The sequence below is a fragment of the Podarcis muralis genome, chromosome 1, assembly GCF_964188315.1.
Source record: "Podarcis muralis chromosome 1, rPodMur119.hap1.1, whole genome shotgun sequence".
Classification (NCBI taxonomy): domain Eukaryota; kingdom Metazoa; phylum Chordata; class Lepidosauria; order Squamata; family Lacertidae; genus Podarcis; species Podarcis muralis.
Genome location: NC_135655.1, coordinates 33,122,906 through 33,148,239, shown reverse-complemented (window position 1 = coordinate 33,148,239; position 25,334 = coordinate 33,122,906). Strand labels below are relative to the sequence as shown.

At 41.2% G+C, this 25,334-nt stretch overlaps 1 protein-coding gene across 4 annotated transcripts in view; it reads right to left on the bottom strand.

Moving 5' to 3' along the window:
- Positions 1–212: 212 nt before the first annotated feature.
- SLC25A21 (solute carrier family 25 member 21) overlaps positions 213–25,334 on the bottom strand; it is a 275,631-nt gene continuing 250,509 nt past the window's right edge. For 2 of the 4 annotated variants that reach the window (XM_077925834.1, XM_028720371.2), the window contains 6 exons: positions 17,791–17,850; positions 15,145–15,252; positions 8,448–8,612; positions 5,816–5,997; positions 2,683–2,735; positions 213–644 (listed from right to left, as the gene is read on the bottom strand). In XM_077925834.1, the coding sequence (XP_077781960.1) occupies positions 583–644; positions 2,683–2,735; positions 5,816–5,997; positions 8,448–8,612; positions 15,145–15,252; positions 17,791–17,850 (630 nt within the window). In that variant the 3' untranslated portion in view covers positions 213–582. The remainder of the gene's footprint in view (positions 645–2,682; positions 2,736–5,815; positions 5,998–8,447; positions 8,613–15,144; positions 15,253–17,790; positions 17,851–25,334) is intronic. The other 2 variants (XM_028720379.2, XM_028720389.2) reach the window with 2 other exon arrangements.

Here is a 25,334-nt window from a genome sequence, read left to right as displayed (position 1 = left end):
TTGTGTCAATAAAAGGAGCCTCCACAGAGCTGGCCGGCAGCTTGCTTGCAGCTCACCTGTGCGCAGCTCACCTGCATTATCAACTCCTGCCTCATGTCCTTCACTTCACCGGAGCATGAAGCTCCGCCACTGTCTGGAAACCACAGAAGGGAAAACTGCTCTTGTGTGTGTGTGCACGCATGCGCACACACAAACACACAAAATGAAGGAAACAAGGTTAAAATCCAAATTTATTGAAGAAAAAATACAAATCGTTTCACTATGAAAAGTTACAGATTGATAGCCAGTGTCCTAAATGCCCTACCTCACAGAAAAATGATATAAACGTAATAACAACTGGGGAAATCATTTCATTTAAAGTCACACTACATGTTACATTGAAAAGTGTGTTTGAAGCCCAGGCTTGCTTGTCTTTTTCTTCATAAAAAGCACCTATAGAAAGCCCCAGGCTAAAATGGTGGATTGGGTTACTGGCTCCATATCCATATTATTTGTGCTATATTTGCTTCCAATTTGATACTGAAACATATTTTAACAGCCATTGCTTTAAACCATCTGCTGCCTTGGGAGTTATGTCTTTGATCACCAGTTTTCTTGAAGCCACCGAGAAGCATATTCATAAACCAGAAGCATCACTGCACCACCTAGAAGAGATAATTTTATTTTATGAAAAACAAAATTGTAACGCTTTGTGGATTTAAATTTTACCAACAGGACCAAAATGGGACCTGTAGTGTAGCGTGGGGGGTGCCAGGGGGTCAAGGCCCTGGGCACAGAATCTTTGGGGGGGGGCACAGAGATCTCTGCATCCTGCATCTCAAGTAGCGGGGGCTTGATGAGAGTGGAGGGTGAGGAGCAGGACTTCCTCCCTCCCCTCCTCTCCCTGGGTGCATCCTACCCTGCCCCCAAATCTGCTCTGGAGGGTTGGGGGCATGAGCGAAGTGGAGAGGGGGGGGAACGTTCCATTGTGCAAGAAGAAATCCTTGTGCTGACAGAACGATTCTACTTAGCGTTGCTTTGAATACAACCCACATTGTTTAATGCCCACTTCCTGCTTTCACCTGGGCTGTGGATCTTTTGATGGAAGAGCAGGTATGTCCTGCTTTCTCAACTCCATTCATAATCAATGTCTGAAGCAGGGACCCCATGCATATTGTCTTATATGTGAAGCTATCATACAAGACCTTTGGAGAAAGGAGTTGCATTCCCCCTCAGCACAGGATGAGAATCCATAGCCAAGCTTTATGTATGAACTAGATCAGGCATAGGCAAACTCGGCCCTCCAGATGTTTTGGGACTACAACTCCAATCATCCCTAGCTAACAGGACCAGTGGTCAGGGATGATGGGAGTTGTAGTCCCAAAACATCTGGAGGGCCACGTTTGGCTATGCCTCAACTAGATTTAAGGGTCATTCCATCTTTCTATGACCCGCAGCTGACTGTGTGAATGAAAAAAAAACATTAGATAGAATCCAATGTTTTTGCTTCAAGAACATAAAGAGCTACTGGTCTTGGATGGGATCCTTCTGTCAGTGCAACTAAGCTGCACTGGATACCAACTGTTGCTTTTGAGATGATGCGATATGGCAGTCCTAATGGCAGTGGCTTGCTATCTGAAGAAGTGTGCATGCACACAAAAGCTCATACCAATAACAAACTTAGTCTCTAAGGTGCTACTGGAAGGATTTTTTTTATTTTGTTAACACAGGGAAGTTATCAAGCCAACCCAAAGTCAGAAATGCTGTGTGATAGAGATATGCCAGGTTATTTATGCCATAAGCTCTATAGGCAAAAGCCTGACTCATTGGATGCACAAAGCAAATTGACATTTTAACCCATGACAGATTGTCAAACAATGGTGTAAATGAATACATGGAGGAGGGAAATGAGGCTGCCAACTCTGCCCTTGCCCTTACCATATTGATGATAGCTTCTGTGTATAGGCTCTGCATTGTTACAGGGTACAGATCAGCATTCCCAACACATATGTGTTAGGGCATAAATCCTGGGCACAGGTTAGAATCAATGGGTTGTAACCAACAAAATCAACTTATTAGTACATGGACTTTTGCCTATCAACAGGACTTCTCCTTCTCCTCCTTTTCTCCCTGCATGCCTCTGCACCCAACCACTCAGAGAAGATTTGTGGTTGTAGGGAGAGGGAAGAGGGAAGAAGTCTGGTTGTACAAGTGGAAGTCCTTGCACCTAAAGGGGTGCCATCATTAGGTACAACACAATTGTGGAGACTGAGAAAAGAGCCAATCCCATTTTTTCCTCCTCATGTTTATTTCTACATTTGCACGTCTACAGGTACAGGGCTACAATAATTTGCAAATGGTATCTAGAATGCATTCTAAACACACAAGATGCTTACACACTTAAAAAGGTGTGTGCCTGATTATATGGATCAGCTATAAGGGAAGGTTTCCTTCCATGTTTCTGCCCCATGTTTCTGCAGGCAGCTATGAATGAGGCTGCATCAGTTGCTATAAGAGCAATGAAATATTGCAATAAGATAAAAAAAAACCCAAAGTCATTTAATTTCAATAATACAATGTTTGTATTTATATATATTTTGTCTTAATAATATTTAACAGTAATACTGAATATTAAGATAACATTCACAAAAATACGATCAAGGCAGGATTAAATGCACTAGATTTTTTAAATAAAATAATTACCTGGTCCTAGTCTCATGATTTTAGGCACCAATCCTTTGTACAAGGCTAGAAATCTGTAGAAAACAACGAATAATGTTTTTATTTAAACTGGTAGAGGGAGGAAGGATGTATATTTGCTCAATTTCTGAGACAATGCACTAAAAATGTATGCGAAATAACAAATGTATACAATGCCTGGATTTTAACACCTTGGCCCAGGATAAATAGCAGATTAATGTTCAGCTACGGTGGCTTTGCTGTGATCCCTTCTACTCAAAAACATGACTTTAATTAATGAGACATTTGCTATTTGTTAATAGCAGCTGCACGATACTTTTTTTTTTTAGTTGTGAACTTTCTAGAGAACTCTTGATATGAGGTGGTATGTAGGGACTGAAAATAAGTATAAATACAAATGAAGTATACAAATAATGTACACTACTTGAACAATATTGCTGTGCCTGAGTTCTCACTTTAGACATATGTTACATACACTAAGTTCAGGGTGTTCCTTACATGCTAGTTTCAAAAATGAGAGAAATTATACTGAGGCAATTTGGTACGAATGCACCAAGTCAATGTTTGCATTCTCATCTTGCTATTGAGGCTAGCATGGAATGGGCAAAACAAACGCTCCAATATCTAAAGAAACAGAAACGGAGGAAAGAAAGACAGAGAGAGGTAAGACCCCGAGGTGGCTATCACCAATGGAGGCCAAGGCTCGAAAAAGACCCAGTATGGAGGCCAGTTGGCCGAAATATTGGGAAATAATAGAAAAAATTGGAGAAAATTGGAGGTTGAAGAGCTTGGAGAAACTAAAGAATAGGGTGCGAGATTGGTTACATTATGCTCAAATTCAGGAGGTTTTTAAACTGGACAAAAAAGTAGGGTTCCAGGTGGAAAAATCGAAACTAGAGACAGAATTACTTAAACCAAAAACTAAGGTACTTTCGAGAATGGAATACACAAGACGAGACAGTCAAATCAGCCATGATAAAATGGGCTCAGGATATTGGGCACAACATTATGTTTGAGGACTGGGAAAGGTTATGGACCACTGAAATGAAATTCACGGCATGTAATGCCTTGAAAGAAAACATTATGAAGATGATATACAGATGGTACATGACCCCAGTCAAACTTGCCAAGATATACCATTTGACTGATAATAAATGTTGGAAATGCAAGGAGGCTGAAGGGACCTTCTTTCACCTCTGGTGGACTTGTCCAAGAGTGAAGGCCTTCTGGGAAGTGATTTACAATGAGTTAAAAAAGGTATTTAGGTATACCTTCCCCAAGAAACCAGAGGCCTTCCTCTTGGGCATTGTCGACCAGAAAGTGTTAAAAAAGGATAGAATTTTTTTTATGTATGCAACTACAGCAGCAAGAATTCTCATTGCAAAAAACTGGAAGACACAAGATTTACCCACACTGGAAGAGTGGCAGACACAATTGATGGACTATATGGAACTAGCTGAAATGACTGGCAGAATCCGAGATTTGGGAGAAGAAAGAATGGAAGAGGACTGGAAAAAATTTAAGGACTATTTGCAAAAACATTATAAGTTGTATGAATGTTAAGAATGTGCATGATTTGGAAACTTTAGCTTCAGCAACTAGATTTGGTGAACTGAAATTAAGCTATAAGAAAGACGAGGTGGAAATTTGAAGTAATTTTATTATGTCTATTTTAAGGTATAAGTAACTGATAAATAGTATTTTGAATTTAGAAACATAATATTTGAAAGATACAGTAAGATATGAAACAAGGTAACAAATTGCTGATGTTTTTATTGCAAAGAACGCAGGGTTCGGAAGATGTGGGGAAGTCCAGTTGGATTGATAAAAATGGCTTGGAAAGTTTGTTATTTTATATTTCTTTTTTCTTTTTTGTTATTTTTCTTCTTTTCTGTGTTACATTTTTGACTATGTATAAGAAAATCTAATAAAAAATTTTATAAAAAAAAGAAAGAAAGAAAGACAGAGAGAAAGGCTAAGATTTATTTGTTGATCTCCATGTTCTGTATAAATTTTATGACCAGTTCTGAAATGTGGACAGTTGTAATTGTCCTTCAGCCACTCTATAGATATATTCCAAGATCGATTGGGGCAAAGTAAGATGAAATCAAGTGGACATTTTAAAAATCTGTTAAAATGAAGTTCTCATTCTTTGTCCTGTGTGCTGGCCATTTTCTGGGATTCTGATTCTGGATTGCGTTTTCTAATGCTACCACGAGAAAAATATTCAGTACATGTTGCCTGATGCCATTTGGATCTGAGTGGAGCAGGGAATGTCACTGGTTCAAATATTCCTCCTCAACAAGTTCAACTGGAAAAAAAATCCTAGAAAGTGGCAGAGTTATCAGGGTCCATTTTTCTGGATTGCCCAGTCGCTAACTTAAGGGAACTGAGACTTCTCCTCAGCTGCCTAGTATACAAGAATGAGAACAAGACAGGCTCATCAGCTGCTCTCTGAAAATGAGAAGACCATTATAGCATCACATCCGTTCATCCCCCAAAATAGCACTTCTGTCAGGGGCTGCTTAGGAATCTTGTAACATAGGAAGCTGGCTTTTTACCAACAGAGTCCATCTAACTCACTATTTCTGACATTGACTAGCAGATTTTCAGACAGGTTTCTTTCCTGGGTCAACCCTACTTGGCAATGCTAGGGATTGAACCAGGACCTTTCACTTGAAAAGTATGTGATCCTATCACTCAGCTACACCTCTTCCTCATTCACAATCGTTCACAAATTTTCTAATTACAATACTGAGGTTGAAAGATGTCTACAGCTACCAGACTGATGCAATGGTGAAAAAGCAGAAATGACTTGCTGCAGACTTATTAGGATATTTTATACATTCTCTCTCTCTCTCTCTCTCTCTCTCTCTCTCTCTCTCTCTGTGTGTGTGTGTGTGTGTGTGTAGTAAATAAAAATCCAGAAAACTCAGATAAAGCAATACTTTTCCTTTGTAATGCTTATATGCACATTTCTGAAATGCTGCACTCTGGAGCGCTCCTGATACATAAGCACTGCGAAGGGTGGCTTTTATGGGCCTCATCAAATCTGAAATATAACAATGTGGTTTTATGGACTCATGTGAACAAGCCAGAGACCTGGATATTTATGATTGAAATAAGAATGCTTTACCCTTCTTCTTTATAGACCGTTGCCATAGTTTTAAAACAGGTCCTGTACTTGATCTCTCCAGGAACCGGCTGTGGTCCTTGAATCCGACTTTTTGCAACATCAAAAGGGATGTTAATAACGGAGGCTATTGTTCCTGAGGCTAGCCCGATTCCAAATTTCCTCAGAAACTCCAAGGTTGGATCCTAGATAAACAAACAAACAAAAAACCAACAAACAAAAGGGGAGCGGGTAGGAGAGGGAGAAAATGAATGAGAGAGAGAGAAAGAAAGAAACTAAAAGAGGCACAGAAGCACCTCAATTGGTTAAAGACTATAAAGTAATATGCATTTAATCAGAAGTCTTGCACGACACGACACACTCCTGTTATTCTAGCGGAACACATTAGGATTTCCTACGCTGGGGCTTGTTTTCTTGACAATCCTATTGGCTATGTTTTTACACATGGTCTAAATTGCTGAAGTACACATTTCCTCACACAGGATTTATAAACACAGTTCATAAAGCAAGACCGGTACGGCATATGGGGATGATTTGTATAATTGGGCTTCACAATGTACTTAGTATTACTGTATCAAAACGGGAGAAATCCAAGCACACTATTAGCTAATTGGCCAGAATATTTTACAAATGACAGCAACTTCCACCATGAAGCCTACTAAAATGCTCATTTGTGTGTTGGACCCCCAAATGTTAAATTAAATAAAGGCTAATCTCAGTCTGCTGCTTTCCCCCTCCAGGTTTTTTACATTTAGTTTCACGTGTAGCTGATGCACTGTACTAAGCAGTAACGGCTTCCTGCTATTAACAATCCAACAGCGGTGCAACTGCAAAGCAGACAGCAGCGCCCTGTGCATTATAAACAGTAGTAACTCACTAAGCTAATTGGCTGAAGAATTTACAACACATTGTTCCCAAAGCCAACTATTTTGCCCTGGTTTAAAAAGGTAGAAACTGGCTGTAAAGTCAGCCTTAAAACAAGGTTTTTTTCTGTATGGGCTGAGACAATCCAACTGTGTTCATATTTCCTCAGACAGCCTTCCTACCCTGGAACATCAAAGTGCTCAATTAGTTTATTTGGAAGTGAAATTTTCCTTAATAAAGTCTAATCCCATATGTGTGAACGCTGGGAGCTGCCAGCGAACGCTGTCATAATGGATTTCCTAGGTACTTTACAATATGACTTTAAGAAACCCCTTTTTTCTTGAACCAGGGAAGCAAGAAAAGACCCCCTAATTTCTAAACAATATAGTAACATACAGAGCACATTTGTTGCGACACATTGCCAGAAGATTCCTTAGAGGGAGCAAAATGGGCGTAAAATCCACATGTGGGATCAGGCCAGATTCTGTCTGTCCACACTAAAAAGCTCCAGTTTTACATCTGAAAGCTCAAAACATAGTTTATTTTAGCTAAAATGTCAAGAAGCGCAATTTTCAATTAATATAATTAATGCATTATCAGAGAGGATATAAGCTGCTAATGGAGCTTGTAATTTTCCTGTTAAGATGATTGGATGGGTTCGCAGCAAGTTTTGGAAAAATGGTAGAGAATACTGTATGTTAAGTACAGGTCAAAAATGGGAAGGAACAACTTCACTTGGGGATTGGAAAAGCAGTATAACAACTTATTATAAGAAGCTTTCGGAAGACTGTCAAATAACAACCCAACTTATTCGCAAGGCTGCTAGCATAAGTTTTATATACTGAAATCAGAGAACAAATTATGAGCAAGTTGGTAGAGAGACTTATCAGCAGAGGAACTTCTGCTGCAAGTTTTAGAGTTTTCATGGCACGTTGCAAGTGTTGGCGAAGCCACCACAAAAAGGAAGCAGGTGATCACTAGCATCAGTCACTGTATGATAGGCCTGTATGCACTGAGTAGGATGCATATGCTTTAGGACCTCTATGGTTTAGGAATTGGATACACTAGTTGCTTCCCTTAAAGCCCTATGGCCTCATCATTATCATAATTGAAGTTAAATATCCTCCCAGGGAAACAACACGATACAGTGTTGGGTTAAAGAAATGATAATGAGCTGTGGAGCTCAAATCTGCCTTGTACTCATTTCATAATTTTGGGCAAGTCTGTTGTTTCCTTAGTGTGTGTCATTAGTTTGTTTTCTCAAAAATGGGTGTTGCAGAAATAAATGCAGAAGCATAGGGTTGATAACTGACTGAGACTCTGCCTTATCTCCAGGTTGAGGTCTTGTCTCCATCTAGTCCAGAGTTTCCCAAACTTGGGTCTCCAGCTGTTTTGGGACTACAGTTCCCATGATCCCTCACCACTGGTCCTGCTAGCTTGGGATGATGGGAGTTGGAGTCCAAAAACTGTTGGGTCTAGTTCATCATGGTGTTTCCAACAGTGGTTTGCTAAATGCCTCAGGGAAGTTGATAAGCAGGGCATCAGGGCTACATAATTCCTCTGTTGCTTCATTCTACATCTGACATTCATAGATATTCTGCCTCTGAACATGAAAGAGGAGGATGGTGACAAAACTAGAATTAGCTGGCTCTGCCTGTCGCTGGCTCTGGATATGCCTACCTTTGACCTCCCTGCCTTTTGCTCTATCAACCACAAATGGTCTCACTCATGACTATATTATGTTTCTTATTTTAGAGAATGAGGCACCCACCTTGCTGACGGGAACGATATTTTTCACATTGAAGTAGAAACCAAAATAGACCATATTGAAAACTCCATGACGTCCCAAAGTAGCAGACAAGCCTTTGTTGAGTCCCTGGAGTCCCAAACCATTGGTTTGAATAATCTGCCGAGCTTTGGCAAAGGTAGATGGCTGCTGTATTGAAAAAAAAAGCAAAGTAACCATAAACCATAAGCCCCTTTTCCAATTCGATGCTTAACCAATCTCCGTTGTAGAAGACAATAAATGAAATGGCACAATCCTTATTAAAATATAACCAAATGCAATAATTTGCCAAGTAAGCAGATGCGCATGTGGATAGGTAATGAATATAAGGGCATCTGTTCTGAACTCTACTTAGAAACATGCATGCACATCCATGAATGAACTAGGAAAGTTCTCCCATGCACAGTAGTCAGGGAGGGCTGTCATCCTCTCCTGTTACATCGCCCTTAGGAACACAAGAGGCTGCCATGGATCCATTGAGCTCAGCATCATTTGGGAAGCTCAGAGTGAAAAGCTTCAGTGAAAAAGGGCCATCTCAGTGTGTGTATAGGGGGATGTTCTGCTGCTGGTGGAAATGGTGGGGTGAGTTCCCCGGTGACAAGCAGCCACCTTAGGAGGTGGAAGCACCTCCCCACTCACTCCACCACTTCCATGAGCAGTGGAACATGCCCCTCTTGCCAAGTTTTGGGGAGAGAGGGGCATTCAGGTGTGTGGCATTTCATCTCGTCTTCACTGCCTCTGGGGCAAATCCCTTGCAGAACTCCTCCCCCTCACCAATGGGCAGAGGAAACCCTCTTGAGAGATAATTCAAGAGGTGGTGGCCCAGGAGAGGACTTTATCTGTGGCAGCCCTCAGGTTGTGGAATTCATTCCCTACAAAAGTTCCTTTGGCACCTGTCATATGCTGAAGGTGTGCATCTCTTTACCCTGGCACTGGACATTTGAGTGGGAGAGAAAGATTTTGAACCCACCCTATTCTCTTGACTGCAATCTCTTCTGTTTTTTATTTTATTTTAATTTTTTTAAATTAAAGTAATAATCGTAAATAAATAAGAGCAAACATGTGCACCCCACCACCGAGACCATTCCATCCAACTTCCCAAAGTTTCAACAGACTGCAATCTCCTTTAAGTGTTTTAGCATTGTAATTTTAAATGGTTGAAACCTGCCTTGGGACCTTATGGTGAAGTGTGGGTAAGAAATCATAGAATATAGAATCAGAATCGTAGTATTTTAGAGTTGGAAGCGATCCCGAGGATCCCAAATCATCATCATCATCATCATCATCATCATCATCATCATCATCATCATACTGAACTGTCAGTATACTGAACTTATTTTAACTATAAGATCTGGAAACTCTCACATTTTAGGCAATAAATGTATCACAAGCCAGATAAAAACAATCCTTTTCCTAGACATATTTCTGATGAACAATTGAAGATATTCGAGACTCTTCCTTTGGCTTCTCTTGCTTATTTTGGGGTTATTTTGACTATAATATCTGAAAAATCTCACACATTCAGCCAATAATTGGAACCTGTGGCCCTTCAAATGTTGGACTCAATCTTCCATCATGACCATTGACCATGTTTGCTGGGGCTAACAGGAGTTGCATATAATAAGAAAAGCCCTGCTAGATCATACCAAAGGCCCATCTAGCCTAACATCCTGTTCTCATGGTGGCCAATAAGATACTTATCTGAAGTCTACCTATCTTGTTGGAGAGCACCAAGACCTGGAGGGCCATAGGTTCCTTACCCCTGCTTTACACTACACTTGAACCACAACCACAAAATATCAGTTTCCTATAAAAATATTCCTAATAACCATTGTAAACATTCCTTCTAAATCAGCCAGGGAGAGGATACTTTCAGATTAGAGGAACTGTGTAACTAATTTGTGTGACCATTTCTAGAGTCTTAAACTTTTAAAACTCCAATGCATGACTGTGGAAGATTGCTTTTAACATTTTTTACTGTTATGTCTTTAGCCCCAGGTTAAAGATTATTTTCTCTTGTCAATTGTTTGCTTGCTTAACTTTGCTTTTCACTAATGTTACCTTTGTGTAGTCAAATATTTAATTAGAAAGGCAAAACTTGACTTCCGCAAGGATGCTTAAACAGGGAAATGAAGACAATTTTGACTACTGCTTTGTAAACGGTGCTGATTTCAATGCACTTATTTGTTTAATGAGCTCCCATTGCAAAACGCCAGCAAAAATGACCAACAGATGATCCAAATAATATCCAACCCACCAGGTTAGTGCTTATTCAGGTGACAAGCAAGCTGAATTTCCTTTTAATATTTTGTTTCACTCAGATTTACATATATCTAACAGGTACCTATGATTCACTTTGTAAGAGTAAAAAGCAAATCTCACACAACAACAGACTATATGGCTGCAACAGAATATTGTAAACTTCCCAGCAAGAACTTAATGTCCAGGGAGAGGCATACAAATACCATAACAATATAAACAAATTGCTATGGTAATATTTACCTAGGTCTGTCCAGACCATGATTTCAGTATGCTGCAAGCAGTCTCAATAAATAACAGGAGTGATCTGTTTGGAAAAGGCTTATGTAAAAAACATACAACTGATTCTGTGAAGCTCGTTAAGCTTGTTCTGAAAAGAAATGATAAAAATTTAAGGGGCAGGGAAGGATTCTTTGATTAATGTGTTGCATCTATGGAAATGTGTGGCATGAGCCAACTTATGTTAGGGGGGCATTAGAAGTGTGATTCTATGTATGTTTACTCAGAAGTGAGTCTCGTTGAATTCAGTGGGGCTAATATTATTATTATAGGGACACGGGTGGCGCTGTGGGTAAAAGCCTCAGCGCCTAGGGCTTGCCGATCGAAAGGTCGGCGGTCCGAATCCCCGTGGCGGGGTGCGCTCCCGCTGCTCAGTCCCAGCGCCTGCCAACCTAGCAGTTCGAAAGCACCCCCGGGTGCAAGTAGATAAATAGGGACCGCTTACTAGCGGGAAGGTAAACGGCGTTTCCGTGTGCGGCTCTGGCTTGCCAGAGCAGCGATGTCACGCTGGCCACGTGACCCGGAAGTGTCTCTGGACAGCGCTGGCCCCCGGCCTCTTGAGTGAGATGGGCGCACAACCCTAGAGTCTGTCAAGACTGGCCTGTACGGGCAGGGGTACCTTTACCTTTTACATTATTATTATTATTATTATTAATTAAATTTATATACTGCTCTTCATCTGAGGATCACATATCGAGGTGAGTATAGAAGTGCAGTTAGACAGTGCAATCCTATACCTGTCTATTCAGAAGTACACCTGATTGATTTCAATGGGACCGAGTGCAATCCTACAGCCCTCTGCAATGTTGATGGATCAAGAGAGGTAGGATTGAGCATGGCCACCTCTCTGCTGGCATAGAGGAGCACCACTGCTGGCGGAGGTCCTGAGTTCTGTTTAGCAGGCGGAAAGCTATGACCAGTGGTTGTCCTGCTACTTGTAGCCAGCAGAAAACCATGAAAGATAACCATGGGGAGAAGGCACCAGAGGCCTTGAATTTACAAACAAACAAACAATGGCACAGCCCTGGGCAGTGTGGTGGCAGCAAGAGCACTGAAATCTTCTCTCTGGGGACCTGCCTGCTTCCTCATTCACGTCAAGCCACGGTTTTTCTCATTTGTTATAAACAAACTGGGTCTCAGTATAATTGATATCAGTAGTGAGGAAAGAACCCTGTAGCATTGTTGTTAATCACTTCACTCTGAAGTTTGCAATTTGCTTATTACACATAAGCAGGGTATATTATTTAATTTTTGTGGCTACCTTACTGTCCGAAGTCAGATGAGTCTGTACGGAAAACGTGTCCCCCCCCCCCCAAAAAAAACCCCTCACTTATTTAAATGAGGAAAGGAATTTTCTGTTTGTTTTCTTTAGAAAGTTCTTGAGCATTTTCCAACATGTCAAGACATACTGTTTGCTGGTAGATTCATTTCTGCTGCATTTGAAGTAAAGAAAATGTGTTTCTTTAAGTAAGAGCCCTGAATAAAAGGCATACAGAATAACTATATTCCAGCAAGGAGGTGGTGAAGTATGCTGGGGGCTTCGGTTATCTTTTTGTGCTTGAAGTGCAGGTGGTCTCTGTGCTCTGGAAAAGAAAGGCTCCAAATGCAAAAGCAGCTACCCAAACCACTCTGTGTTGCAAATGTCCATATAGTCTTCCAACAAGAAACTGCTCTGCACCCACCAAGCTAGTAAAGGTAAAGGTAAAGGGACCCCTGACCATTAGGTCCAGTCATGACCGACTCTGTGGTTGCGGAGCTCATCTCGCTTTATTGGCCAAGGGAGCTGGTGTACAGCTTCCGGGTCATGTGGCCAGCATGACTAAGCCACTTCTGGCGAACCAGAGCAGCACACGGAAATGCCGTTTACCTTCCCGCTGGAGCGGTACCTATTTATCTACTTGCACTTTGATGTGCTTTTGAACTGCTAGGTTGGCAGGAGCAGGGACCATGCAACGGGAGCTCACCCCATTGCGGGGATTTGAACCGCCGACCTTCTGATGGGCAAGACCTAGCCTCTGTGGTTTAACCCACAGCGCCACCCGCGTCCCTGCACCCACCAAGCTAGCCGGCTTTAAAAGAGAGTTAGACAAACGCATGAAGGAGAGGGCCACCAATGGCTACCATGCCCTCCAACATGTTGAGTCCTAAAACCGGGATGCGTGTCTTACTGTCCATGTTCCTGCATGAGTCACGTAACTCATGTGACATCACAGAGCCCAAAAGATGTGGGGTTTGGGGCCGTGCATTTTGGGGGTGTCGCACGAGATCGCAGCCCTGCAAGAGATCTCAGGGCGAAATTGTGCAAGATCAAGACGATGTAAATGGCAGCTGTGCTCTCATGGGTAAAAATGGGATGTCCCAGTTTTTATTGGACACTTGTGGGTTGTGCGCGACTAGCCATGATGGCTATCCTCTGACTCGACAGCTGGGGCAGCAATGCTTTTGAATACCAATCGCTGGAAACCACAGGAGGGGAGAGCACTCCTGTGCTCAAATCCTGCTTGTGGGTTTCTCACAGGCATCTGGGTGGCCACTGTTCAGGCTGCACTCGAGTAGGATCCTGGCAGAAACACATGCCCAACTGGCATGTTCTCTCCCTCCTGGTCTTTCGTTTGGGAGCTTCAAAAGCTTTCTTCTGCCTGAACATCACTGCGGCACACTTAGGGATCCGCAGAGTTTGTGCACCTTGTGTGATAGACCTCAGCAACTCAGCATTTTGGCTAATCTACTTTATTTACATATAAACACACACGGAGCACTGCAACATGGCTCCCTCTCTCTCTAGCATCAGACAGCAAAGAGAGAAAGAACAAAGGACAATAGTCCCACTTCACAGAACACAGTAACACAAACATCCTGTCTCCGTCACATCCCACTCTGTGGAGTCAAAACATATACCGTCATGTGAAAGACGACAATCCCATGACTGCAATCATGGAGCAGGAATTCTAACAGGGAGAGCACTTCTATGCTCAAATCCTGCTTGTGGGTTTCTCACAGGCGTCTGGGTGACCACTGTAAGAACAGGATGCGGGACTTGATGGGTAATTGACAATGCTGCTTGAAGGTTATCACTCCTGATCAGCGGTGTAGCTAGCCGCTTGGGTGCCAAGTGCGGCACGCGCGTCCTGCAGCCAGGGGTGAGGCGCCCATGGGGACGGGACGTGTTGTGTGGTGCCTCTCTGCCACCTCCCCCTCATCTGTAGGGTGGCAGGGGGAGAGGCGGAGGGCAGACGCAAGTCCCACGCTGCCATTTCAGGCAGCACGGAGCCTGCAGGCACCCAAGCCACCACGTCACTCCCAGAAGAGACGTGTGGCTCGGGCACACTGCAGGGCCCACGGCAAGTGCCAGCCCCGGTGGTGTGGTGCCCAGTGCCTACCAAGTTTTGTTACATTTGTTGACTGAACTAAAAAGTTTCATGAGCCCAATTTTTATTTTTTAAAACTCATTTTTTGTCATTTTGTCACCCCCTCCCCGCACCCCCTTTCCTCCGCCACTGCTCCAGATCTGCCCTACCAGGAGTGCCACTCTGGGGACAGTAATGAGCTAGTTGGGCCAATGGTCTGGTTCAATATAAGTCAGTATTCCAGAGGTATAGCTTAAAAATCTTCTGGCCTAACAAACATAAGAGCCTATATGTACTGTGGCTTGGAGCACTTTCATGCTCTCTTCTATTAGTTGATTTTCAGCATGTTAGTAGAAAATTTGGGGGGGGGGGTATTTACTGCATAATGTTGAAAAAACAAATTGTAAGCTTACCATTCGAACTGTAAAGTTTAGAGAGAGGATATATATATTTAAAACAAAAAGCTGCTTCCTTTCTATTCTTCTCCCCTTCCTCCTATCCCCTTCCCTTTGTTCTGTGCTGGTAGCATGCCATTTCCTGACCATTACAGAGCAAAGGATACCCTAGGAACATTGATGAGGCTCCGCCAAATACTTATTTCCCACCGCATCGTCCGTATCAAATTTGCTTCTCCAGCTGTTTTGAAATGGCAACACTTAAACTGGGACCATCACTTGTTTTAAACTGCCCCAAGAGATTCCCCTCTTCCTACAGCTCGCTCTTGATTAACATTCTATACTTGTTATCCAAGCACTTGCGTTTCCCAACATATTGAAAAAATATTCCAGTTACCATACCTCTGTGAAAGCATCCCGATTTGCCTGGAGGCTAACCTTGACTACTTCAAAAGGGTTAACCACAACTGCTTCTGTTAGCCCGGATCCCAAGCCAGCAACTGCAAATGTCTAAAAGAGTTAAATCAATCAGTTCTCATGCACAATGCGGTAAAACATCCCCGTACATCACATTCTGAAGTTGAGCATTAAGCTGACTGATATGATGAAAGTCGAGAGACCTACCCTTGTGCAGTAGTATACCATTACTAAACAGCTTTCGTCCTTGATTAGATGTTGACAGTTCATGCAGAAGAAATTACAAAAGCCACAAACCACATTCCAAATATTCCAAATAAAATGTCAAAGTCCTATCAACAACACATTCTCTCTAGATGGGGGTGGGGAAGCTTTGTGACTGATTTTAAGAAGTGCATATGTGGTAAAGCGTGCCCTCCACATTCTGTTTAAGGAGAGTTTTGCCTCGTGAAGAATAATTTACACGTTATTATGAGTATAATATAGACACAAAAGGCAGCTCTTAAAACCACTTACCAGGGAAGTATAAAATAGTGACTTAATTAGGTAGTAAATCTAATACAAAGAAAAAACAGGACTAAATAACTGCGCTTCCCAGTTCAGCAAACAATTGTCTTAGAAGAAAAGTTTTCCAAGGCAGATTTCACCTCTGAAACAACTTAAGTAAGGTATTAGTAATTGATGGCAAATATTTATATACCCCAAATAACATATTGGTTGGTGCTATGGCCTCATTGGAATGCAACTGACAGTCAAGGCATTGACATAATACGGTAAAAGAGAGTAAAATCACTTAAGAATAAACCTTTTTTCTTTAAAAAAAACACGTTTCCTAATATTGAGCACTGGTCATAACCCAGTAGAGCCTTAGCTGTGTTTAAGAAAATTGATTTCAGCGGACTTCTATTTCATACTATTTCCTAGCATGCAATACATTTTGATTGCAGTGGGTTTTCTGAATTCTCTGGCTCCTCCAAAGACAGCTGAATCTTGGAGGAGAGTTCATTTCTGGAAAAGCTTCTGACTCTACATGGGGTTGGAGGAAGAATAGAGAAATTGCAGAGCATGGGAGGAAGTGTTTGTGTGTGGCAGAGGCTGAAATCATTACATGCTGCTAAGACCCACTGAATGCACTGGGGCTTGCTTCTGAGTAAAGATGTATAGGATTATACAGTGATGGCCTCTTTAGACCCTGGAGTTCATAAGTAAAACAGAATCAGCTTCAGTATTCTTCAACATACTGAGTGAATAAGCTGATGAGTTGTATATGACATACAATCAGATATAATCATCATACCAATATGCATACAATAATGGCACAGTCCATTACCACCACAGGTGCAGAAATATAATCAGTTGATTTGAAGTGGGCTGGGTCAAAATATAGACCACTGGAATCAATGGGTTTAAACACACTCAAATCTATGATGGAATATAGATGTTGTAGATCCCCAAACCAACTTTTTATCTGCTGGGGGGAAATTTGTTTTCTTTTTTGTGAACCCTGCCAGATCTAGAGTCATTCTGCCTGACTTCAGGTACATCTCTTGTTTGCCTTCACTATCTCCTTGCCGAAAAGCCCTTGAAGCATTACAGTCAGTCTCCTCTGCCAAGGCTTTATAACATGAGAAGTATTCCATAGTCTATGAAGCGCATGAATAAAGAATGCTGTACAGCAAAATACTGTTTTCTCCTAGAAAGCAAAACGAATCAGAGCTTTCACTGTTAAAAAGGTATGTGGCAACTTTAAGGATTTATCTCATGTTCTTTGGGGAAAGTGGCAGTCCACAAGAAAAGAAAAGAAAAGAAAAGAAAAGAAAAGAAAAGAAAAGAAAAGAAAAGAAAAGAGAAGAGAGAGAGAACCTTCAAGGACAATGTAATAACAATAATATAACTAGAATAGTAATAACTCAAAGTGTCTTCATGCTGATGTTATATCACGCTGGCCAATTATGCAAATTCTAATGAAAGGTCTCTTCCTTTATATGGCGAGCAAAAATATGCCTGTCACAAAACTTCCACTGAGAGAGCCAAACTCCAGAAATGCTTCCAATCCTATAACTTGTTTAACCAAGAAATCTATAATCCAGATGGTCAGGAGTTTTTGGTTTTTTGGTTTTTTTTTGCTAGTGCACTCTTCCAATTTGCTTTTCGGTAACAGCATTAAAGTCACATGGACTGATTCCTGGGTGGCCAAGTTCCTAGGATCTATGAGATGCATCCTACCCAAAGATCTCCAGGCACAAATTCTCTTCCATATTTTGCATAAACAAAGAGGGTGGGATCCAGACCGGCAGGAGCAGCAGCTGCACTTGCACAATGATACAAAGATCCTCCTTCATGTGGACCCTCTCTGAAAAGTCCCAGATCAAGGTCCAAAATTAATGAGGGGCTGCCATTGGAAGGACGTTTTACTCTTCCACTGTGTGTGAGCAAAAGTTCTTTCTGCTAGTCCACAAAGCATATGGATCTAACACAATGTTTCTCTTCTCTCTCTGACTTGTCCCTCCCTACATGTGTCTTTGCTCAACCTACTTCATTATATTGATCAATGTGAGGGGAGAAGGAGAAGGAGGAAGAACTATAGTAAATCTCCTTATTCCCATTACAAGAGTGTATAACCCTACTTACCAGTGCTGGTGACAGTGAAACATTTCCTAGTAATTTCTTGTATTGTTCAAAGGTGAAAAACTGGAAAGTAAATACAGTGAAATTTAAAACTCAAGAATGGAGTAGAGATTCTTATCAGAGAAAACTGTTTACCTTTATTGGTCTAACAAAAGACAAAGAGAATGATCTGATCTGGCGGTCCGTTGTTGAGTGATTAGTACTACACACAGGGCTTTGGTTAAATTTGAATCAGGCAAATTTTGTTCTCATATCACTTAAACATATATTAGAAATATTCAGACTATATATACACACACACTCACACACCCATATATACATATACATACAGATACAGATACAGATACAGATACCAAGCACTCAGTCCAATTACAGCAGCTTTGTATTTCAATATCTTCTTTCCTCTTAGCCCAGAAAGAAAATAATAATCCTTTCCAAACTTCTTCAAAAATCAAATAACCATTTGTCATTTGTGTAGCTTCTTGTGCCAAGAACAGACTGCCCCTTACGAAACAGTGCAAAGCTTTCCTCCTTATTCCAGATAGTGAATACAGGGCAGTTTTCTCTTTTTCATATGATCATTGAATGTCAATTTAAACAACTTAGACTGAACCAACACTTGCAAAATCCATCATTGTTGAGATCAGCAATACTGTGCTATTACAATTTGAGCAGTTGACAAAACAATTCAAAATTGCTCCAGTCTTTGGTACAGGAATCATTCCTTGAAAACTTGGTAAGAACATTGTTATTGGATCAAGCACAGTATTAACGTTAAATATCACCATCACTATTGGGTTGTTTTCTTAAGACCCAAAATGAAACAATGGTTTGGATCCAGAGGTACACAAGTGTAAGGCTGCTTGAACCTGGACTTTTCCACCCCCGGATCCCCAGATAACTTTTTAAAAGCAGATTTTCCAACTGGGCAAATTTCTCACTAGGAAACCCCACACTAAAAAGGGGGGCAGGAAATACAGTAAACACAAATGGTGCTTTGCTCCTTGCTTACACTATGTATCAGTGGCAATTTCTGCCTAAGGAGAGCTTATCCATTATACAGCAATGATTCATTCATGGATTTGTCTCCATTCAGTAAGTAACAGGTGCAAAACATGGAGTAATTTAAGGGCATTTACAAGGATGTGATGAAGCATTACCTGCACAAAGATTACAAAAATGTGGTTCGGGCCACAAAGAAGGTATTTTAATACGGTTTTGGCGGTTTAAGTATGGAAACTGAGCACATTCTTCCCTTACAAAATTTGTGCACATGCTTACATGCTGCCCCTGTCACAGCCTTCGGTTAGGTGATGAATAAACACACAGACCCAACATGTCTAATTCCTCTCCTCTCATTTTTCAAACTGTACATTATCAGCTCTCCAACTGCACACAATTTTTCCCAGGTCCACATTTTGCACACTAAACACACACACCCTTTGAGCCCCACTCCACAACTCTTGCATGACATTTTGAATGTGGTCCTGCAGTGGGAAAGGAGAATTGCCCCAAGCCATCACTCTCCATGGGCATGTGGGGGTGGAGGTAAATGTCAGCAATTGGCTGTGCGGAGATTCTCATGGCAAAATCAGCCACACATCTGATCCAGCAGACTGGAACGCTAACTTCAACACTCCTTTCTGGGTACTTCTGCAAGACCAAGTACCCAGCGGAGAACTTAGCTGCATAGCAGTACCAGACATGTCTCTATCTTCCCCACACCTGCCATCACAAATGGCCTCGTGGGCCAAAGTGGAAGTTGCACCAAGCCAAATTTGGCCTGCAGGATGGAGTTTCTCCACCCACTTGATGTAGATTATTTACATCAGGAAGACTAGTCTTACAGTAAGAGCTGTTCGACAGTGGATCGGAGTCCCACCAGAGGTGGTGGACTGTCCTTCCTTGGAGGTTGGAGGGCCATCTGTCATGGATGCCTTAGTTAAGATTCCTGCATTGCAGGGGGTTGGACGACATAACCCTTGGCATCCCTTCCGATTCTCTGATTCTCCTTGCTGAATCTGTTATTTCCCATCACTATTCTCTGGCTTTGACAACTGCTGCCAGCACTAATTTGAGGATACCTAGTGCGATAAAAATTACCATGGCATTCATGGATATATTCAGAAATGACCCTTACATTTACACTTTCAGAGAAAAGACATTGAGTGGGTAGCACTGCTCAGCAGCTGGCAACATGGCTGTACCCTGGAGCAGAACTGTTTTCATTGACATCCAATGAAGGGGTCCTTGGAGGGTGTAAGGGAGTCTACCTGCAGCAACTGCCAGTGCCTTCTTGTGGAGCACCATCTCAGACCTTGAGAACCATAGTTTTTGGTGCAATTCTCCTTTTCAGCATGCTCAGGCTGCTTTGTAAAGTGTAACATTTCCCTTTTCTCCAGTTCACCCCCATTTGAAACCGGTTTCACACATGGTACCCTTGGAAGAAGCATTCCACCCTACCATATTTCTGTCAGGAGCTCGTCCTACACTCAAGTAGGATCCTGGCAGAAACACATGCCCAACTGGCATGTTCTCTCCCTCCTGGTCGATCGTTTGGGAGCTTCAAAAGCTTTCTTCTGCCCAAACATCACAGCGACCGATGCCAACTGACACCGGCACACTTAGGGATCCGCAGAGTCTTCGCACCTTGCGTGACAGACTTCAGCAACTCAGCATTTTGGCTAATCTACTTTATTTACATATAAACACACACGGAGCACTGCAACATGGCCCCCTTTCTCTATAGCATCAGACAGTAAAGAGAAAAAGAACAAAGGACAATAGTCCCACTTCATGGAACACAGTAACACAAACATCCTGTCTCCGTCACATCCCACTCTGTGGAGTCAAAACATACACCGTTATGTGATAGACAACAATCCCATGACTGCAATCATGGAGCAGGAATTCCAACAATTTCTACCAGGGCTTGTGTCATACTTTTCTCCCAATGTTTAACTCTCCTTTGACACTAAGCCCACAGGGGTATGGAGTACTGGGCCAGTTGCAGATGCTTGAAGCATCCCTCAATGTGGTCTTTCTTCTGGAGGACTGGTGCCAGTGGTGGGTGGGGCTAGAGCAGGCTTCCTACAACTCCCATGATCCCTAGCTAGCAGGACCAGTGGTCAGGGATGATGGGAATTGTAGTCTCAAAACATCCAGAGGGCCGAGGTTGAGGAAGCCTGGGCTAAAGGGAAAAATGGATGGAGCCATTTACTCTTGTGCTAATTTCTACACATGTACACACCCTTCTCCATCCTCTACCCTGGAAAGCAAGAGGCAGAATCAGAGTTCAAAGACATATTCCAACCACTATCAAATATTGGAGGTGTTTAAACAGGACAGGAAAATTGGCTTCCAGACGGAGAGGTCAAAACTAGAAACAGAATTGTTAGAACCCAATACTAAGAACTTGTCTAGAATGTATAATCTGCTGTTGAAATGGAATACACAGGATGAAACGGTGAAATCAGCTATGATTAAATGGGCACAAGACATCGGTCATGACATTATGTTTGCTGACTGGGAACAGTTATGGACCACCGGTGTTAAGTTTACGGCATGTAATGCCTTAAGAGAAAATATTATGAAAATGATTTACAGGTGGTACATGACCCCAGTCAAGCTCGCAAAAATCTATCATTTGCCCAATAATAAATGCTGGAAATGTAATGAGACTGAAGGTACTTTTTACCACCTTTGGTGGACCTGCCCGAAGATTAAAGCCTTTTGGGAAATGATCTATAATGAAATTAAGAAAGTCCTTAAAAGGACTTTTCCTAAGAAACCAGAGGCTTTTCTCCTGGGCATGGTCAGCCAATTGGTGTCAAGGAAGGATAGGACGTTTTTTATGTATGCTACCACAGCAGCAAGGATTCTCTTAGCAAAGTATTGGAAGACACAAGAACTACCCACGCTGGAAGAATGGCAGACGAAGGTGATTGACTATATGGGACTGGCGGAGATGACTGGCAGAATCCGTGACCAGGGGAAAGAGACAGTGGAAGAAGATTGGAAGAAATTTAAAATATATCTTAAAAATTGTTGTAAAATTGAGGAGTGTTAAAATGTCAAGGAATTGGGAAATAGAAAATTGCAGCTGAAATTAATAAGTTAGAGAAGAACTTAAGAGAAAATGAATGGTATAATTTGTTAATTGTAGGAGTTGCTGAAGAAACATAAAACAAGGATGCAGAAAAGGGGAGGTATGGGGAAGTCCGGGAAATAAGGTGTATGAAAAAAAGGTTATGAAATTATACATGTTTATATGTTTGTATGTTTGTGTATTGTGTATTGTTTGTGTTTATTTTGTGGTTGGAAAATCAATAAAAAATTATTTAAAAAAACAACAAAGACATATTCCAACCGAGCAAAAACCCTAGAGAAGGTGGGAAGTGGAGCTGGTGAGGGGTGGGGTGTGGCATGGGGAGAGTTTGATGCTTCAATGAATGGGTGAGTGCCTAAGGCCAAAGCAACTTTTCATGTAAGATGACTTGTAGTATACAGATGGGATTTTAAATCTCCTTTAAACATTTCCGAATGGATGAAGCCCAAGCATTATGAAACATGTCACCTTACACGGCGTAGTCCTACTGCAGTATTCAAAAATGTATCTATAAATCACAACATGGTAAGTTAATTCCCTGAATGCAGTATAGGATTCAATGTTAAAAACTGTGCTACAAACACTTGTAAAAAATTAATTTGGACAATAACCCTACAATACGTTTGTACTCAGAAATAAGTCCTATTGAGCTCAGTGGGTTGCTTTGAAAGGCTGCAATTCTATACGCAAAGCTCTGGGAGTCGTATGTCTCCTTGAAGTCAATGAGACTTCACTTTGAGTAAACCTATGAAATATTGTACTGTAGAAGTGAGCAACAAAATCAATGCAAAATTAGGTGAAACGAGGACTGCGGCCATGAGTAATTTAAAGCCTAAATGGCAAAATTACAGCACAAGCCTTTGCCTGTCTACTCAGAGGTAAGTGCCATTGAGTTCTATAGGGTTTCCTCCCAGAAAAGTATGTATAGGATTGAAGCCTAAGTATCAAAACAGATTTTCATATTGCACATTCAACTAACAGATCTACCATTTTTTCTATATATTGTCACAACGAACTTTTTCATGGAATTTTAGGTATTCCTTTAATGTTTCTCATACCCTCCATGCATGCTACCTAGCAATCTTTTGCACTTAAACTTTGCTTTCAAAATACAATTGCTTCCTAAAGCCATAAACGGAAGAACTAGTTAGTATGTAGCAACTCTGTTTCATATTACGAGGACAGTTTTGAAGCTGAACAATCCTAGGAAACTCTAAATGAAGGACCAAAATGCACACAACCAAGCGAGCCATTCAGAAAATTCAACAGTTTGCTTCAATGGTTCACTTTTTTTTAAGAGCTCAAAATATCCTTATCATAATAGAGTGAAGCAACTTTTGTTGCTGTTGAACAGTGATTTTTTAAATATTTTTTTGCTATGGTAAAAAAAAAAATGCTTTTTTCACAAACTTCCAAAGAAAAATAATTGCAAAATATATGTCTTCGTGTATCTAATAACCAGTGCTGTCCATCTGGCAAAGATACATTTAAATCTAAGTTCCACAGAGCAGGGAAAAAACGTCAAAGTACTTACCATATGTCTCAATAACATTAAGGTAAAAATGTCTGGGAAGGAACACATGCAAAATATGTATTTGCCCAACAAGATCATCTGTTAACCATTGTACTGGCACTGTTCATGTCTTTTCTTTAAGTCGAAACTAAATCAGGGCTATAAAGTTTGGCTTTTTATCCTTCAGAATTACCAGCTTTCTTTCAGAAAGGGGGGGGGGCAGAGAAAGACAGAAAGAGGCACAGACAGACAGACAGACAAAGGATCTGAACTCTTCAAAGTGAAATTGTCTTTGACACATGGCGTCCAAGTGACATATTACCTTAATTATAATGGCTTTATTTTTACATGCAAATGGATTTACCAAAGGAATAGACAATTATATTTTTCTTCTGAACAGGAACTCGGCCTTGTTTGTTTATCTGAGTGATCTTTTATCAGCGCAGCAGTTTTATAATTCAAGGCAGCCTTTCTCTGTAAGTTTCCCCAAGATGTGGATGGCAGGTATGGAGGCAGCTGTACAAAATTACCACAATACAACTCGAATTATTGTATCAAATTTGGAAAGGATTCTAAGGGCCATCTAGTGTGTGTGTGCGTGCACACACACACATACACAAACATTTGGTGATTCACCCCCGCTTCTCTGGGTAACTCTTTCCTAGTAAATTGGGACAAATCTACAATTTCCTTAGAAGTAAGTGCCACTGAATTCAAAGCGACTTTCTTCTGAGGATTGTATCGTTAGTGGTGAAACAAAGCTCATGGGGAAGGTCTCTCAAGCAAGTTGCCCCAATTCAATCTATACTAAAATAAAAATTCCTAATTTATAGACTCATAATTATGTGAGCATCCAATTATAGATACTGATGGACTTTGTATATATAAATATAGTGTGGGGGGGAATCTTAGTCTGCAATCATCATGTATTTATCAACAGATGTTTGAACAGTGTGTGTGTGTGTGTGTGTGTGTGTGTGTGTGTGTGTGTATGCATTCACATGCATGCAACCACAAAATCTGCTTCCTTATCTAAATCAAGTACTCCACATTCTTTTCTCTTTTTCAATCTAAGATTAGCAAGCAATCCAGACAATTCTATCTGAAATGAAAGGTTACCAGCAGGCCACTGAATTTCAGATTGCACGGCACAGGAAGTATAAGGAAAGTTTCTCCTTTAAAGAGTGGATGGACAGAATGTGCTCTATAGTACTCTCTGGACGTCCAACCCAGTATGTGAGGGTAAGCCTGAGGTTTTGCAAAGAAAGAGCATTTGGACACAGTGTGTATTTAAGCTATGTCAACCTTTTGTATTTGCCCTCCCCTATCATCCTTGTTACACAGTGGGGAGGTTCTGTATCCTCAAGGGAAGGCCCAAATTAAAATGGTTCGCATCTGGAAAGAATTCAAAGACAACTTTTATTTTTACTGATGTGTATTCAACAATGGTTTATATGTTATCAAGTTCTCCATTTTCATACATATACTGCTGCCTAATTCTGTGTACCATTCACTACTCAATAAAAACATTTATAATGAAAAGAAAAGAAAAGAAAAGAAAAGAAAGTAGAGATGGGCTACTACTATTCCATCAATTCAGATATAGTGAGACATGTGTAAAGAGGTCTACACTCAGCTTAATGGAGTTCTAATCTGAAAAAAGGACTTCATCTGAAATTCCAGATGGTATAATACTTGCTTAACTCTCCATCTATTTCATGGAGGACCCCAGACATCCATAGGGCCTGCCTTTTAAAATGAATTTATGGGACCAGCAGTTTCACCTGGCCCTACTGTTATATACCAGCTGGCCACCCACATCAGTTTTCTGAAGCTGAATCCTGGTTGTGAATCTTTCCAGCTCACACATAACGTTTCTCTGACTAGGTGGCAGGTCAAGCCCCTCATTTCTTCATTTTTTTTTAA